The sequence below is a fragment of the Aquila chrysaetos genome, chromosome 4 (assembly GCF_900496995.4).
Source record: "Aquila chrysaetos chrysaetos chromosome 4, bAquChr1.4, whole genome shotgun sequence".
In the NCBI taxonomy this organism is placed as follows: domain Eukaryota; kingdom Metazoa; phylum Chordata; class Aves; order Accipitriformes; family Accipitridae; genus Aquila; species Aquila chrysaetos.
In genome coordinates this window covers 28,151,854-28,170,529 of record NC_044007.1, presented here as the reverse complement: position 1 = coordinate 28,170,529, position 18,676 = coordinate 28,151,854, and the positions used below count along the sequence as shown (strand labels likewise).

The 18,676-nt window shown below is 38.7% G+C and overlaps 1 protein-coding gene across 1 annotated transcript; it reads right to left on the bottom strand.

The window, feature by feature from the left end:
- Positions 1 to 321: 321 nt before the first annotated feature.
- CALB1 (calbindin 1) lies at positions 322 to 18,294 on the bottom strand. The gene is made up of 11 exons (XM_030011108.2): positions 18,080 to 18,294; positions 17,733 to 17,809; positions 13,055 to 13,129; positions 8,050 to 8,133; positions 7,905 to 7,961; positions 4,764 to 4,841; positions 2,268 to 2,323; positions 2,133 to 2,172; positions 1,992 to 2,045; positions 1,789 to 1,860; positions 322 to 1,376 (listed from the first exon to the last, which is right to left on the bottom strand). Exons 1-11 carry the CDS (start codon positions 18,159 to 18,161, stop codon positions 1,263 to 1,265), a joined length of 789 nt encoding a protein of 262 aa, XP_029866968.1. The 5' UTR covers positions 18,162 to 18,294; the 3' UTR covers positions 322 to 1,262.
- Between the last annotated feature and the right edge of the window lie 382 nt (positions 18,295 to 18,676).

Sequence of the window (18,676 nt, the reverse complement as noted above, 5' to 3'; positions counted from 1 at the left end):
TGTAAAGTAAAAAGGGAGCCAGTCCAATAAAGTAAAGATGCAAGAAGACAGGGCTGTTTCTACAGTATAGTTCTCCATTTAAAAAATACCTGTCTAGCATAATAAAAAGCAGAGCCCACCATGTAAAGTAAATTATTAAATTGGTATAAAATCTGTACTAGATCTTTTTCTTCCTTTAGTGTTAAATTTTAATACTGTTGTTATAGATTAGTGATTCAGTGTAAGATCCAGGGAGGCACATTTTTTTTCAAATAGTTGTTTTGTCCTTTACATGGTACAGAAAAAGAATCCAGGAGATAGACAAACTAGACACCGACAATCTTAGGATATTAAATTTAATTATAGATTACACAGAATATGATGTAAAAACAGCAATTTACTAGAATAATTATAACCTGCAAAATGTGAAAATAGTTTAGAAAATGGATTGTCATATTCTCTGACACAGGAATAGTCATGAAAGGTACACTTATAATATCATACGTTAATCTGTGTATTAACTATACTACCTGTCATTTAGCCAGGATTCCAAGACAGATTACAGGCATTTATTTCTGAAGTGCCTATGTTTAAATTCAGTAAAGTTAAACAGCTAGATTGAAAACACTATATTTTTGTCAACTATTGCGTGGAGATCTATCCCGGATAAATGCTTTGTCTATATGCTATGAGTTCGTAATGAGAAGAGTAATTGAAAAACTGCAGAAAGCACAGACCTGTAAGTGAGTGGTTTGACAAGTGAAAATAGTTCTTAGTGCCTTGTTAAATTTTGGAAATCAGACATGCCAGCATCTCCTTCCTATTTCAGACCTAGAACGTATTTAATCTCAATTCATGTTTTGCATTTAAAAAAACCCACTTAGTTGTAATGGGGAAAGATATCTGTAGACCTTTGTGTTATGTAGTTCAACAAGAAATGTTGCAAGTGTCAAAGGATATGATGACCACAGCAATGTCAGCAGGTTTAATTTTTTTCCAGCCATGTTTATGAAAGCAAAAAAAAAAAACCAAAACCAACCCCGACATATTTTAGTTTCTTTTTGAATATACAGACTGGCCCAAACATAGACATTCTCTTTATCAATCTTATTGTTACAAAAACTGTACATTACAAACAGTATAGAAACAAACTGAAAGGAATGTGCCACACGTCCTGGCTAATTTTCTATATGCAGTTTAAAAATACAGCCTACTCCCTTATAGTGCACAGTTATTGTGTAGATAGAGTACATCACTAGTTAAGTGGACATGATAGAAGAGTTCTAGTTTTCCTCAGCACAGAGAATAAGAGCCAGTTCTGCTCGGTAAAGCTTTCCTCCATCAGACAAGGCCATGATGCTTTTCTTGTATGTCGCAAGGTTGTTAATGTCTAATTCCTATTTAAAGAACAGATAATGCTTTATAATCCTGTTTAGTTACCAGCATCAACAAGTTTGCTTCCCATGGCAGAAAATGAGAAAAAAAAAAAGGGTATTCTCAGCCTGGCCAACAGTAACACATTGCAAATGTTGTTTATGTATTTATATGTTATCGATATTATAGCCATATGTTAGATTGCTGATAGCTGATGTCTCAGAAGCAAGCTTTTGACAGTGTCGCTATGTAATCACAACTCCCCTAGTTCAGGATTTACAGTGGTATGACTTCAGCCAAGATTTTTAGTTGTACTTTGACTTCAGGAATTATGACTTAGAAGCTCTTTATTTATCTTAATTGGGTGGATTATAGTGTTCTTAAAATCAAAATTAAATCTAAACTCCAATGGGAAAAAAAACCCTCTAGGATTACCTTTTTGTTCTTTTCACAGAGATCCTTCAGTAGTGCATCAAGTTCATTTTCATCTATATAGCCATTGCCATCCTGAAAAATAACATGAAAGATAATTTTAAACATTTATTTTTCATTTCAGAGGTTATGGCTAATTTTTCACAAATTCAGAAAATAAGTGCCATCAAACTACGCAATTAATAAAAAGGTTTTTTGAGACTTACTTGATCATACATCTCAAAGGCTTTATTGAATTCTTTTGCACACATTTTGACACCCTAAATGCCAAAAGGAAAACAAATCCATTAATGACACCAGTTATGTGTGATGGTAACAGGTTACTTTAAGAATGTGAATATTCATACCTGAAATTTAATAAGAAAATTTTCCTGTACAGGGAGTAGTCTTTGGAGAGAGAAAACAAAGGTCAAAATATTTCACTGTTTCCATAACAGCGATTGGTACATGATACTTGTTGTGAAAAGAGACAGAAGACATACCTGGCTAGTTCAGTAAGCTCCAACTTTCCATCATTGTTTGCATCAAACATCCTGAGCTGAAAAAATATATTATTTTACATTACTAATCAAAATTAATCAACTTAATGAAGAAAACACTTCTTGGAAAACTTAAATTCAACGAAATTTAGCCTGTATTTCATGCTGAAATGATGGCCCCAGATTTTGATCTGTCACATTTGCTGTGTAATACATTTATTTAAAGTACCGAGGAAGTAATTTATAGTAATTAATTCTACTCCAAAAGCCTGGTAAGAAACCAGATGAACAACACTGATTAACCTGCTGTAAGGTAGGTCTTAACCTGCCTACAGTGATGAATGTCCCATATGAGGAATGCACATGTAATTATTTATAAATGAGAGGAGTGTTGACATGGTAACATTTTACTTTTGACTTCATGTCATGATCTGATAATAGCATCATTATTCTCTATTCATAAAGGTGAAACAACAGTCGGGTGAAGTTCAGTAGAATCCAAGGCATTCAATTTCTTAGACGGAAAACAATAGACATTCAATTGGCTGCTAGGTCTAAATATTTAAGTAAAGATCACCTTCTGTTTCTGTGATATATTTCATTAAAAGAGTGAACAGACGCTGTAGATGATCACATTTTGTTGATGGTATGAAAATGGGAAATTAAATTTCTCCAAATAATTATAATTAAATTACAGGAATAAATATATTAATGTAATTTGACAAAATAAGTGAATACTGTTTCTAATAATTTTTAATCACCCTATTGTATTAAAGTGTTTTCCTTTGAGGTCTTGAAAGGATGAGCTCCTGCTGCTTGAGAGGCACAAACAGCTTATATTCGCTGTTAGAAGTAGATGGAGATATTGCACCTGCGTGGGACTTCCAGTTTTTATGTCTGTATAGTTCCATTTGTCTACTTTCAAGTATTATTTTGCCTTTTCTGTATAAAAGAGTCACAAAAGCAGCAAACTGTACAAACATTGTTAGACATTGTACTGAAAACACCACCACCCACGCTCCATCCCATCACTTTCAATCACAATAATTTTAGATGTAATTTTTAGATGAGAGGAAAAGCGACATCCTGTACTGAGATAAGTGTATATCCTTTTAAAGACAGAATTAATACCTTGAAAAAAGACAGTGTTTCACTTGGTTAATACACAATAAATGGCAAAGGAGACCAGAAAAGAGACCAATTCTATAAACATTTATTTCTACGTAACACCCTGGTTCCTTTTAACACTTCCTTTCCTTGTATAAAAGCATCTGCCTTGCGTTTCCCATGAAAGGAGATTTGCATTTGGGGGAGGTAAGCAGTGGCAGCTGTGAAGTCAACTTATTTCGTATTTTGATGGGTTGTTAGTGGCTGGCTGTGCCTGCCTGCAGCTGCTCAGGACCGTATATTTTCTATTAGTCTTCCTTTCTACTTTCTGAGGAGATTATGGGAGAACTGGCCTTATATCTTTTTTCTTATTGCTGTTAATTCTTTGTCATTGTGTCTCTCTGCAGAGGCCAGAACTTAGAGCATGCTTTAAAATGAAGGTCAAAAATCTCCCTGAATGAAAAGGATACATGTTACCTTCACCAGTGAATAAATGGTGACAATTCTAGGTAAATGCTTTATGCTGGTACAACAAACCAGCAGACTTTTTCCAGGAGAAACACAAGTTTTGATCAACCATTCTCAGGCCAGTTTGAGGGCTAGTGTGTTTACCTAGCACATTTTTGATTGCTAAAAATATTTTAGGATGAAACCAAACTGGTGAAACAAAACCTGTAGTGTTTTGTATTTCCTGAAGACCAGAATTGTCTTGTCTCTTCTTGAAATGTCCACTCAGAGGCCAATGCTGGTCCTTACCATAGAGCTCCATAGCAGTGGGATGGAAGGAGTGCCCCAAGGACGGGCTGATTTAAGGCTAGGGAAGCGACAGTTTGGTTCTAGTGTTTATCTATCTAAAACATCAGTTTCTCCTTCTTGAAGGGGAGGAGAAGGAAAGAGTGAGATGTTTATAAATCCAGCAAGAAGCCATCATGCAGTGATGGCTTTTAAGACAAGAGACAGACACTACAGCACTGTAAGAAGGCAAAACATAGAAAGTAACCCCAAATTAATTTGATCTAAACATAGTAATATAATTATGACAGGTACAATTTTTTTTCCTATGAACTGTGAAGACTTCAGTTTTACAACTACTGGCACAGGGAAGCAGAACAGGGGAAAATACTATGGTATGGTCTAATATTATATAAATACCGAAAAGATTCAGAATTCCTGAACTTTTTTTCAAGCAGCACTGAAAACTGCCCATCAAAGCTCTGTAGCTGCAGAAGTACTTGCAGTGCTAGATGCCACAGTTGTCTCTCTGTTGCAATAACATAGTTAGCCTGATTAGTACCTGGTGGGGCTCCAAGTCATTTGGAGCCTTCCAGTGGCTAAAGATAAAGAGTTTGGATTAATCCAGTCTTGATGAAACATGCCTGTAAATAATCTTACCATTATTTCTGTGTATTCTGTTAGCTTTGAGTCTTCAATCTGCTTATTTGCTTTCTGTAATAAATCTTTCAAGAAGCTCTGTTAAAATAAATAGAAGAGTAATAGGTAAATTTTTATCTACAGTATAAAATGCTTGACTTGCTAACTTCAGATTAAAGTAATGGGAAATACTATTTTACTCCCACTTTAGTATTTACTGCTGAAGTTCCAAATAAGTATGAAAAGAAGTAGTAATTAACAGCTAAGAATATAACAGTTTCTTTTGATCAATTCAAGTATATTGCACAGTTTTATTTGGAAAAAGTGACTCATAAAACTTTCTGCGTTATATGCCATTTGTTGTATTGTGACTTTGGAAAAAATAGTTTAGCTTTCAAGTATACTGCTTCCTAATCAGCTCTATCAGTAAACTAAACTAATTAACCTTGAGTCTCCTTGAAAACTTGGATGCCTAATCACTTCTTGCAACATAGGAACAATTTTACAGAAAAGATCAATGATTAATCAAGTTTTCTCCTTGCCTATGGCGGTACCCAATGCTAGAAGTGAACGTTAACCTATGTTGCTCCTTCCTACCTTGTATTTTAAATGTGTGCAGCCAGTTTCCTTGCATTTTTTTTAATGAGAATTTGATATAGGATCACATGACTAGAAACACCAGCCATTTTTACTTTAAAAAATAAGATTCTTTCCACCCACTTAGTGGTTTAAATTTCTGTACTAGGTCTGTGACATTAAAAAAGAAAGATATCAAGGCATTAACAAGGGTATTACAAGGCCTGAGATGTCTATATGCCTGTCAATGCTCAATGAAGTACCTAATTACTGTCATCAGTTGGAGTGTCATTATCTTTGTGGAATTTTGGGCAACACTTCAAGATAGGAAATGGGGTAGCTCATAAGAAAATCTATTTGTACATAGATGACATTCTTGAACTTGAATGCAACCATGTCAATAGTCATATGACGAATACCCACTATAGTTCTTCTAGTCTGGGCCCCTCCGTGCTGGAGGTCCTTCCTAGTAGCCTGTATACAAAGACCATGACTGAAATGTCGTAAATGGATGTTACAGAGACATGTTTATCTTGTGTGCTTTGATGGAAAATAGGACTGGAAAGGACATTGAATGGGTATCCAGTCTGTCTGCATGTCTCAAGAAAGGTTCATCTATATCTAAACTTCCTGAGTTACTGTCTGATCTGAGCTATTGCCAAACCTTTCCTAAATAAGGTAGTGATGGAGAACCTGCCTCCCCCTTAGACAACGTATTCCACTGCTGTTACTATTGTTAGAAAGTTTTCCTGATTTCCAGCTTAAATTTCTCTTACAAAGTTGTAAGTGGGTGTACTCCTCGCATAGCAAATACTTAAAATGTTTGGGCTTGTCAAGAAATACTGATCTAAAAATAAAACTGGACATGTATGTCTTATTTTCAACATGTTAAAATGGCCTGTTTCTCTAAGGCAGACAAAATCTCCCAGCACAAGAGAGATGGGACCATTTCGGATCCGGTTAAAATGTCTTCATTATTCAGCCTGTTCTCAATCAGTCCTGCCTTTTAAAGTCTCTTTTAAATTATAGTAGCTGGCAACAGTCCTTAAGGCATTGTCTCACGGCTGGAGAGTTCTCAAGTGCTACATGTGTGGCGTCCTCCTGATCCTACCAACTTTAGATACACAGACCTGCTGCGACCAGCCAGCAGAAGAATGGGCACGTATGCCTGAGGTTTACCTTGAGGTAGGATCCTTGGCAAACATCACACAGATACCAAACTCAAAGAGGAAGGGAAAAGGAAAAAAGTTGTGAATTGTCTGATGTGGATACCTCTTCTGAACAGAAGAGCTGTAAGGATTTCAGGTGGTTTGATCTCCTGTGCTTTAGTCAATAAAGCTTATGTAGTTCGTTTTAGAATACCACATATGGGCAAAATAGTCCAAATTAGATGGATAAACACTGCTATGTCTTTCTCTTGCTATGAATTGTTTTGATTCCTCTGAATTTAAAGCTGCAGCAATGTATCAAGTGCAATTGAACTGTGGAAAACAGCACCTTTCTACTCGGAGGCTCTATATGAGCATCTTTTCTACGAGGAAAGGCTGAGAGCTGGGACTGTTCAGCATGGAGAAGAGGCTCAGGGGGACCTCATCAACCTATACAAATACTTCAAGGGGGGGCGCAAAGAGGATGGAGCCAGGCTGGTGCCCATTGACAGAACCAGAGGCAATGGGCACAAACTGAAACACAGGAGGTTCCCTCTGAACATCAGGAAACACTTTTTCACTGTGAGGGTGACCGAGCACTGGCACAGGTTGCCCAGGGAGGTTGTGGAGTCTTCATCCTTGGAGATACTTGAAAGCCATCTGGACATTGTTCTGGGCAACCGGCTCTAGGTGGCCCTGCTTGAGCAAGAGGGTTGGACCAGATGACCTCCAGAGGTCCCTTCCAACCACTCTGTGATTCTGTGACTCCATGATTCAGCATCTACAAATTGCTGTTAGTTTTATGACTAGGAAGGTAAATCACCCTAGTTTTAAGGTTTGCTAACTCTGTGAGGCTGAGATGGCTAATGCAATAATCTCAATTCTGCTCTTATTTGTGCATATTAAAGCTGATACCAAAATCCCACCCAGCCCCTTGCTGTGTTAACCAAGCAGGGGCAACACAATTCCATTAGTGTTAGCCTAACAGTATTACAGTGGAAACTGTAGAGTTACATGGTACTTGAGAGAGCATGATCTATCCAGCAGCATAGTGATTAATGGTAGTGGTGCCCTTAGGGAAAAAAAAAACCAACAAAACAGCCCTCATATCTAATATACCAAAAAAAGAACAACATAGCTTTCAAAGGCCTATCTTGCTTTCTTAATCTTTCTTACTTCTAAGCTAAAGTACCTCCTACCCTGAGTCACTTGAGACAAACATTGATCTGAATTAAAACATGTTTTAAAAAACATTGATCAGATTAGAGTTTCACTTTAAATAATTTACTGGCAATAAAAACATCAGCTAATCATATTGCTTTTTGGTCATGTTTGAAATGCAAAAACATGCATGGGTGGGTGTCTGAAGTAATAGATAGCACAGGCTGTAATCCAATGCCTGTTCTCCTGTCAAGCATACTCATAGATATTGGTTTACCTTAAGCTCCTCAGAATCAATGAAGCCACTGTGGTCGCTGTCATATTTTCTCCATGTCTGCAATCAGAACGTGAATGTTTTAATGATGTCTTTATGGCAAGCGGGTCTTGGATGGTTTTACAAAAGGCAACATTTCATACTGTACCTGCATGAAGTCTTCACTTGACTTTAGCTGCTGGCATCTGAAGAACAACAGGAAATTCTCTTCCGTTGGTAATATCTGAGCAAGCTGTAACAGAATTTAAGAAAGATTAAGTTTTGATTCTTCATTAGGCCAGCTGAGCCTGTAAAAGAGCATGAAACTTTTTAAAAGAGTATGAAATTCTTTGTGCTCATACTGCCCTATTGTGGCCCCATAGGAAGCTTCTTGCTGTTAGCTGAAATGTTTGGAAGATGCCTCTGAAAGCCTTCTGGCTTGCAGCTTTGCCATATTTATCAAGGTCAAACAGAGCTGAGGTCTGAGAGAAGGGAATGAGACAGCACTTTACTGAAGGGGTAGCTGGGGAAAGACAGGAAGAAATTCACCCATGCAGAGTTAGGGTCTGTGGTGAAAACCTTGGAATCAGCACAAAGGGAAAGCATAACGCAAGGATGTTTAGAGGATAAGTGTGGAGGACCATGAATTAAGAAAGCGAGGAAAATAGACTACTCACAGATAACGAGGAAGAGGAGGAAGAGAGAGGAACACTGACATGAAGAAAACGTGCAAGGTAAACAGAAAAATATATGGAAAGGCCAGGAGAAAAAAAGAAAGCGGGGAGGGCAAGGGGATGGCAACCTGTGATCATTTGTCAGGCACAGAGATGTGTTCAAGAGGAGCTATAAATACCAGAAAGAAATCAAAAGGGCTTTTAGCCCTGCAAAATCAGGGGTGGTTCTTCCAATGCCTTTGCTCTACAAAAGGCTTTTTTAAAATCAGACATTATTGTACTGGTTATTGAAAATGTTCATTTACTGTAACTCAATTTTGGCAAGTGACAAATGTAGAAGATGGAGAGTATGCTGTACAATTTAATGTAAAATCATGATTTGTTTTTAACAAAAGCCCAATATTTTTTCTGTCCTCAAAATGTATGAAATGTGTTTTGATTAAAGAAAACTTTTTACTTGAAGAATAGACCAGCTGTGCTTACTAGAAAGAGAAAATGGAGAAAGACGGATTTCTTAGCTGCATTCTTTCATGAAAAATGACATCTGCAGACTTCCTGGAGCCCCATCTTAAAATTTTGATTCAAATTTTTGTTTTTCTGCATTCATTTCACACCCTCAAATCCCTCATTCTGTCTATTTCAGTGCTATAGCCTAACTAATTGCTCAGGCTTTTTTATTGGGTTCCAGCCACACCGTAGGTGCGTTCAGCTCTCCCTCTCACCCTACAGGTGAGATCATGAAGGGTATGGAGACGGATCTCTCATTTCTCTAAAAGTATCTGTGCAAGGAATCAGTTATAGTCTTTAAGTGTTGGTACAATTGAAAAGACACATCAGAGCACTCTCCTTACAGCAATGGCGCAGCTGATGACAGGCTGTCAGGCCCATCAGAGCGTTCAGAGTGCTTTTGCTAAATGGCTGAACACCAAACCCAATCAACTTCAACAGTGAGTTTTCATCAGCAGCTTTCAAAACTGACTCCATTATACGTACCATACACACATGTGGGTAAGTACATGTTCACATGTATGCAGTATCTAAATGTGTGTAACTTAGTACTGATTTATGGAAAAATTTCTTTATTTCTCCCATGACAGGTGTCCTGGTTTGGGCTGAGATACAATTAATTTTCTTACTAGGAGCTTTGATTTTTAGAGTAAGTCAACATTCCTACTCAACAACAAATGTTGAATGGAATAACTGATTATAATAATAAGCAGAGTTTGGGGAAAGGGACTGATTATGACAAAGGGAAGGAGTTTACGTGTGGAAATCATAAACAAGATGCCATTTGTGTGATGTCTATAGCTAACTGGTGAATTTTGCAAGGGCACTGTAAAATAGTACAAGGTGCAAGGGTAAATGTAAAATAGTAACTTTCTAAAGAAACGTTAACAGCTTACTAGCAGTACCAAACTGTATTTGAGGTACAGAATATATTACCTCTGGAAGAAAATTATCTTATTTTAAGTTATACCTCTCACCCTTTGTAAGTATCAGGGGAAAGCACAGTCTTTTACATTACAAAGATGTAGTAGCTCAATATCCAACATTAGCTCAGGCTTCCGCCAAAAAATGTCTTTTGCGTTTTCTTTCTTTTGTACCCTTTAGCATAATATAAACAATATAGCTAAAGGGAAGTCCCGTACTCCAAGCTCATGCATCAAGTAGCATTAAATTGCTTTTTGTGGAAAACTCTGCATTATTAAGGGAAGAGAAGATTGTATGGAAACCGGCTCAACTTCCCAGTCCCAGTTATACCACTACAGAGAAGAAAGATGGAAACTTGATGCTATTTCTAATGATGACTTCTTTGTGAGGGTGAGCGTAGGGGGACTCCGTGAGCATGTTTGAATGAGTGCAGACTGCTACAACTTCATGTATGGCAGCAATAGCGGTTTAGTGAGCATTTCTGTGAACTCTGCTGCTTTTATGGAGAATGTCAGCTATTTCTGCATCATGAGTAACAGAGGACAACCACAAAGACTGAGGCTGGCTTGACTCCTCTCTGCTTAGCTGCAGGCTGAGGTACGTCTTTATAGGTTACCTAGCAGAAAAAACACTCAGTACTTAAAACAATATCAGAACTATTTTCTAGAAATCATTCTCTAAGTAAATTCTGTTGATATTTAATGCTATTTAAAATTCCTTTCACCTAATAGAGTGAATCTGCTTTTTAAATTCCTATAGTAGAGAATGGGAGTACGAAGAACATTTTAGGTTAATAAGGAGTTATTTTTACGGCAGCAGTAAGCTTCAAATAATTTGAACGTGGAATTACGAAGTCCTGAGTTTCGAAACCTTGGGTTTCACATCCACATTTTAGTGAAAATGTTGGCCTGAATGAGTGCAAAAGGTGCATTCAAGGTCCCTTACACAATGACAAGCAAATGGACAGGTCAGACTCTGCCTTTAGCCAGAAGGCACTGGATAAAAGCTAGTGAACTAACTGCAGTATGCTTGCAAAGACAGAATCGACACTTAATCTGAGCTGAAAATCCACTCCTTCATCTGTGAGCGGCCTCCTCTTTATGTCAGTCACCAGACCTTTCTTGAAAACTTATTATGCGCTAGGACATTTTCCGTCAGATGCTGGGGTATTCATTATGATGGCTGGGAGTCTGAATGGCTTTACATAATGTTTTTTTTTAAACAACATGCATACACTTTTGCAGTGTATTTGATGTACTATGTAAATGGGAGCAATCTGGAATTACTGGACATTTTTATTTATAAGGAACGAGAATCAAGTTCAAATACCAACTTTAATATCATACTGCTCTGCACGTACAACACATTTCATCTGAGTCCCATCAGCACTTTCCAAATCAAGCTTCATGCTGATGTAAGTGAAATAAAATATAGCTATTGGCTTAGGAAACTGCTATATTAAGGGAGAAAGTCCCTTCAGTCACTGAACTGAGTACTGTCACTACTCAGTGGCTTCAGTAGATGTTGAGCATGCTTGGCACTTTGCTGGGGGTGGTGAGCACTGTACCGTATCAGGCCCTATCTGATCTGCTCACCTTTACCCATTAAGTTAATAGCAGAATCAGAAAGAGAATTTGAAAGGTAAAACTTTCAGTTATCTTTCCTAAGTGAAGAAACACAGTCTTTTTCAGTCACTGCCTATACATCCTTCTGGCATCCAATGCTTGCTATTACACATATTCAAAAATACTAAATTAAATAAGATTCTTCAATACCAAATGAATAAGCATTTGTTAGTCCAAACCCAAACAATTTGTTAGTCCAAATAAACACTAGTTCTTTTTAGGTGCAGAACTATTTGATCAATGCTAAATATCGTCAAAAGATACATTTTTAAAAAATCAATGATAGCTGCAAGTGAAAAAAACTGTTCATATTTCCATGGTAGTTCAGTCATAATTACATATGCATTTAAACAAGTATATGCAATTCAAACACCTGACAGAGGAGAAAAGATACCCTGAAACAATATATTATATCAGCAGCGCTACTTCCTATTGACTTTTACAGATTCTGTTCAGTCCTCTATTTTAAAATTAGCTACTGACCCAAAGTTGGTCACTGTAGAAATTTTGCAGACCTGGCTTGTTTCCAGCTGTTTCTTAATTAGCTCTCTAGGTCAGATTTCTTATTATCAGGAAAAAATATATAATAGCATTTAATAATGAAACTGCAGTCTCACCGCACTCAGAGTGACATAAATGAGTCGTAGGCTTAGGCTTGAAAAAGTGATTTCTCAAGCTGCAACCCAGCAAACTCTCCTTTTTGACTTGCAGCACTGAAGAGTGAAAGCGAGAGAAAACACAACGGTTCCCCCTCTCCTAGCAAGTTGTCTAAATTACACAATTGTTGAGCAGCTGTACGTGTGGAAGGGGTTGGTTATCTTTGCCCTCTTTAGAAAGCGGGAGTAAGGAATAGGGCAATTTTCTGTGTGAAGTTCTATTAAAGTTTGAGAAAGGAATTCATAAGAAATCCTGATCTTTCACCAGCTGGATCACAACTACTATTAAAAGTTTGTTTAAATTCAATGTGATGAACGTGCTGTCTAGCCATGTATCTATTTTTTTAGAATAGACTACATACAGTGATTGCCCAGTTGTGTTCACTTGTGTGTTATCCTCACTACAGGAGTGGTGACAGGGCATTAGTTCAAAATCATAGGTAGAAATAAATCACATTACCTTTCACAATTTAAATTTCTAAAATAGAGCTTTTACCTGCTTTGCAGGAAAACTAAATTGCTGTTGATGCTTATTTGTGCTGAATAAAGCATGCAAAGTTAAATGAAGTGTAGTGAAATGTCTGGAGAGGGGTAAGGAATACCTTACTTTTTGTTAATGAAAAAATTTCATTAGTGAAAAAAATGCTAAAGATCTTAAGACAGAGGAAGACATTTTCTGTGTAACTAAAAATCAAAAATATTTACATATTATACTCACATTGTTCTGTGCTAAATGTATTTTCTGCAAGTAAACATGTCAGTCTTTTGTTATAAAGTAACTGTCTTACCTCAACTATTCCTATTTTTCCATCAGTAGTCTTCCCATATTGGTCCACAAAAGCTTTCATTTCGGGTGTTAAATCCTACAAAGTTACAATGAGAGAATCATTACTTTAAGATACAGAAAAACATATGTAAACTTACTTGAATATTCTATTAGTTTCCAAATAAGGTACTACATTTAATGAAGTACTTGTACTTATTGCAGCTGGATTCCTCAACTTTAAATGAAATTGAGTATTTTTTTATCACGAACAACGTCACTGTGATAAATTTACTTCCTAAGTAATCATATTATAGTCAGTGTGAATGATTGGCATCTAAATACTTAGAACTCCTATTTTAGTTTACAGAATGAAAAAAATTATACAGACAGATGTGTTGGAAGATGTGTATAACAGCTCCTTTGTTTAAGAGGATGACAGTGAAGTTCACAGGCAATTATTAGTCAATTTTCTCGGTTTTCATTTTTATATCAGTAACCTAAAGGCAATGCAATATCTTGCAAAATAAGGAACATTTCAGTATAATGCATCTGAACACCAAAATAGCCTTTACACATCTTTGAGTGGATTTTTCCTGAACAATGGATTCTATTTTAGCCCTAGAAGAACACATCACGATATTGTATTTTTCACTGTTTAGTATTTGGTTATCATAGAAACAGTCAATATGTCACTGCTGAAATGTAGAGAGGCAGATTTAGGAGGGAGAAAATTTTGAGCAGTACCTTAAATCCAGCAGAGTGAAGTCAGCATAATTATTCTTCATATAAATTATGGTCCCTGCTATACTTCTGTTCTCTAAAGGCTATTCTCATTCTAGGCTATGGCAAAGGTGCCAGTCTTGGGGAGAATGTCTAAATATTTGATTTCACACTTCAACTTGACTTGCCTTGTTTTGATATGAGCTGCCATCAACCTTCAATACTGATTAAACTTTTAACTTTGTATTTCTTATAGATGTGAGCTAGTAAAACCATGCAGCAAGAATCAGGACTAGTTATATTAAAACAATGGACAATTCTATGGTTATAGATGAAAATACATCAGCCTCTGGAAATTAAAGGTTTAGTTGCTATATTAGATCTGATTATATAGGATCTAAGTGATTCTCTCAGTGAAGACCCAGGGAATCTCAGCTGTACAAAGTCTGTTGTAGTTTGTCCCAAATTTCAACTACCAAAGCTAACTAAAATGTCAGTTCCTTGTAGCTGATACAATCATGGCCTAGTATCCTATTTCTGTCAAAGTCATCCATGGCAGGTTAGTAATTTGTCATGGCTTTAATTAGAGATGTGGTTATTAATACAATGCACTTCAATGTCACCTTTCATCTAATGATCCCAAAGTGGGGACAAGTTTGCTTAGCAGATAGAATGGAGAATTTAGACACCTGGATTTTAATTAGTCCTGGTTAAATATTTTACTAATCTTTCTAACAGCAGCTCTGCAGTGCCAGACAGTGTCCAGCCACTGAAGGAGGCACAGCTGCTTACAGGCTAAACAAAACAGGATGCTCATTCTCTAGTATGTTATTCAGAAATGGGGTTTTTTTTGGTGTTCACTTCACCTGCTCTTGAGCTGCTTGATGAGTTATTGGAGTTATGCTATTCAAATAAATGTTTTCAGTCAAAAAATCTTGCCTAAATTTAACCAAGTCTAGTCCTAAACTTGATACAGATGCAGTGCTCAACTTTTGAAATTAAGAAACTAGCCCTTCACACCTCAGTCTCCCCTCTTAAAACTTAAGAGATACTTATCTAACCAAGTGGAGCTGTAGAAAAAAAATAGCTTTTTTTTGAGATGATTTGAAAATGTAAGGATAGATGGCACTACAGAAACACTTACATGACTGTATTAATAAACATCTATTAAATCACATATTTCTGTGGAGAAATATTGTAATCGTCTATACATGCAGAGAAAGTGAGAAACAGATGTGGAATAGCTCAGCCAAGATCCGCCTATTGACCCTTTATCAACCTCTGTGTTAGTCACTTATATCCCACAGTTTCTTTTGGCAATTGGCATACCTAAATAGAGAACATACTGCATAAATGTGGGGCACAGTAAATGGAAGCTATGCTTATATACTTATATAGCTTTTATCTTTAAAAAAAGAGGCAGTTCTTTCAACATTTCTGGAAGTATAACAGATCAATTCACTATCTACCATAAAGCATGAAGCAAAAAGACGTAGTGTTACCAAAGAAAAGCCCAAGCCCTAAAACCTCCACGTACACATCAGCCCTTTGGGGCCAGCATGAATCAGGCTGCATGCTACTGCTCTGTCTGAGAAAAAGCAACTGTGAAAGTACAGGCTTACTGAGTGGATTAATAAAAGAATTAGAATTAGAACATAATTAGAACAGTTCTGTAGTTGGGAAGAATACTGGGAAATGTTAAACTATCCTATTCGATGACAGAATCAATGTGATTCTTTAATGCATATGGCATGACTGATGTAAAATCCAGCTATGAAGAATGCATAATTGAATATTTCAAAAATAGTGAGCAGGAGAGTGACCTGAAATGCAGAAGTTAATGATGACAAAGAAGCTTTGGGGTGTTAAAAGAAGGACAGCCGAGGAAATGACATATAACCTACACTAGTTTCTCAATGTGTCCCTTCTGGCAAAAGAATAGAAATTCAAAGCTACTGAATTAGTATCCCGTGAGACGAGACACGAACTAATGAGATGCTTGTTTGGCAAATGAGCCTTCAAATCCAAGAATCAGCTTAGATTTGAAACATAAGATGACATATATCCATACTCCAGCACCAACAGACCAAGTACTGAATTTGATGTTGCTACTGTAGGTTGCTCTTTTCAGCAGAACACTCCAAAGATAGGTTTGAATTAGAGAAATGGGAAAGGAAAACTAATTAAACACTTGAGCATTTTTAAACTATAGTGTGAGATACAGGCAGGGGTTATTAAAAAAAAAAAAAGCATAAATTATGAAATTTGTAGCAGATAAGAGTAATCCTGCAAAGCTTTTCTGTGTTACTTTGAGCAGGCTCTGTTTTTAAGAAGACATGCACACTTGCTTTGCGAGAGAAAAGAATCCGATCTTAAAATGATAAATATTTTTTTCCTTGAGCTTCTAATTAATTTTTTAACTACTGAATAATATATCAGCATTTCTACTAAGAATGCCATTCATACTAAATATACACAGGCTTTAATATCTTCATTCTAATGGACACGCTTAAGTTTCCTGCACTTCTATATTGAAGAGAGATTTGTTTTCTTGCAATACTTGAAAGGTATTGAAGTAGTGTTTAATCTTTTCTGTCAAAAAAAAAAAAAAAAAAAAAGACTTTTTCCCTCTAAAAAACACATTCCTTTCCCAATTTTCTGGGGTTTTTTTTGAGGTTTTTTTTTTTTTTACTTTAGTTTAAAGTTACTTACAGTCATGTAAATGAGTGCCTACACCAACTGTAAGAAGAATTAACTGGTACCAAGACTGCGGTAATATTAAAGGCATTGCTGGGAGACAGATTTTCAAATGTGTGAAGTTTACACTCATACAATTAATACGAAGATACAATTTTCCACAAAAGAAATTATGATTCATATTGATTTTTTTTGCATTTACTTCCAAAATATACAACAGCTTTTAAAGCAAAGCTAATTATTGAAAAGCTATTGATCAGTTTGGAGGTATTCTTATATGAAGTATTAATCTATTTGCCCCATACACACATGCCATTCAGTTAAATTATAATTTCATTTTCTGTTACTTCAGAATTCTTTTAGTATAGATTAATTGAAATTGATTCCATAAGGTTATATATTGGAGTTTGATGCTAAGCGGCCTGTTTTAGAAACTGATTATTTTAAAGGCAATTTATTTGTTAAAAAGGTTCACTTCTGTTTTAATTCAAATCTTTACATGGAATCTTTCATTTCTTTCTTTCTTTTCTCCTTTCTTTCTTTCTCGCTCTGTTATTTTTTTCCCACATGGGTATAGTTTGGAGGAAATTAATAATTAGTGCTTTAATAACTCATCCACAGAATTGTTTTGACAACATTGTCAAAAACTTTGCTGTCTCCCTGAACAACTTAAACTACAAGGATTTGGTACTCATACTCCTGGTGTACAACACTGGTGAAGGGCAAAAAGTGGTTAGCAGTCATCTGCAGATCTATTAACTGGCCACCAAGGGGCAGAAATGCATTTCAGCCCGTACTGCCCATTAGGTACGAAATTAAAACTGAGTCCAGCTAACTTTAAGTGTTGGGGTTTTTTTTCTTTCTGTTGTTTTTTGTTTGTTTGTTTGTTTTTTTTTTTCTTTTTAGTATCAGTGCATATCTGGATCAGGTAAGATTAATTGCAATGGGATGAGGTCCCATCCAAGACAAAAAGGCAACGTCCATGCATTCCTTGACTTTTGTTTTTAAGCGCTGCCAGAAGTACCGGCTCGTAACCCGACAAGATGTGAGCGGGACCTGCTCTCCAGGGAGGTGGACCCGGCCTCACCTTTCCAAAGCAGACGATTTATTTCATTTGCGACCTGCTGACTTCTAACCAAGCTACTTCCCTTCGCCTGGTGAGGCAAAGGCATGGAACCGTGTGATGGCAACAGAGAACAGAAGGAACCGGGGCACTGGAGCTGGCTCCAGAAAAATCTTCTTTCCCGGAGAAGATAGGAAAGCGGGGCGAAACGTTAACCTACCAAGCCTGCCTTCTTCCGCGCCTGCTGCAGCTCCTGGATGAAGTTTTGTAGCTCCTTCCCATCCATGTACCCATTGCCTACAACAGAAAGAGTTACGGTTGCTGTCGCCGCTCCCCTCCGAACTCTCGCCGCTCTCCCGCCCCGGCCGGCACGGCTCCGGCCCTCCCGCTCCCTCCCAGCCCCGCGGCTCCCGCCACCCTCCCCAGCCCCTGACGGCTCCGGGCCGCCGGGCGCGGAGCGGGGCCGGGGGCCGCTTTCGGGCGGGGAGCGGTGCGGGGCGTCCCCCCGCCCCGGCCTCCCGCGGGCCTGCCCCCCTCCGCCCCGGGGTGGGTGGGTGAAGGAATCACCGTCGGAGTCGTAGTGGTGCCAGATCTCGAAGAACTGGGCGGCCGAGATCTCCACGCCCTGCAGGTGGGTCTCCGCCGTCATGGTGGGGGCGCGGGGCCGGGGGGGGGGACGGGACGGGACGCGGCGGGGCGCTGTCCGCGGTCCTGACTCTACCCGCGGCCGGCGGCGGCGGCGGTAGCGGCGGCAGCTGCGGCGACGGCTCCTCCCGCCGCCGCCCCGCCGAGGGCTATTTATGGGGCCGGCCCGGCCGGGCCACTCCCCCCCCGGCGCTGCCCTCCCTCTCCGCGGGCACCGGCGAGGCCTCCCCGCCCTGCGCTGCGGCGGGGGCGGGCGGGCGGGGGGGGCCGGGGAGGGTGCCGGCGGGCCGGCCCCGCCGGGAGACCCCGGTAGGGGTCTCCCGGCGGGGCCGGCCCGCCGGCACCCCCCCCGGCCCCCCCCGCCCGCCCCGCGGCTGAGCCCTCTGGGGACAGTCACCCCGAAACGGAGTGGGTCGGAGTGAGGGGTGTGCGGGTGCCGGCTGGAGGCCGCCGAGCAGGGGGAGCAGCGCCCGGGAGTTACTGCGGGTCCCTCGCTGTGGGAGAGCCTGCCCGTGAGAC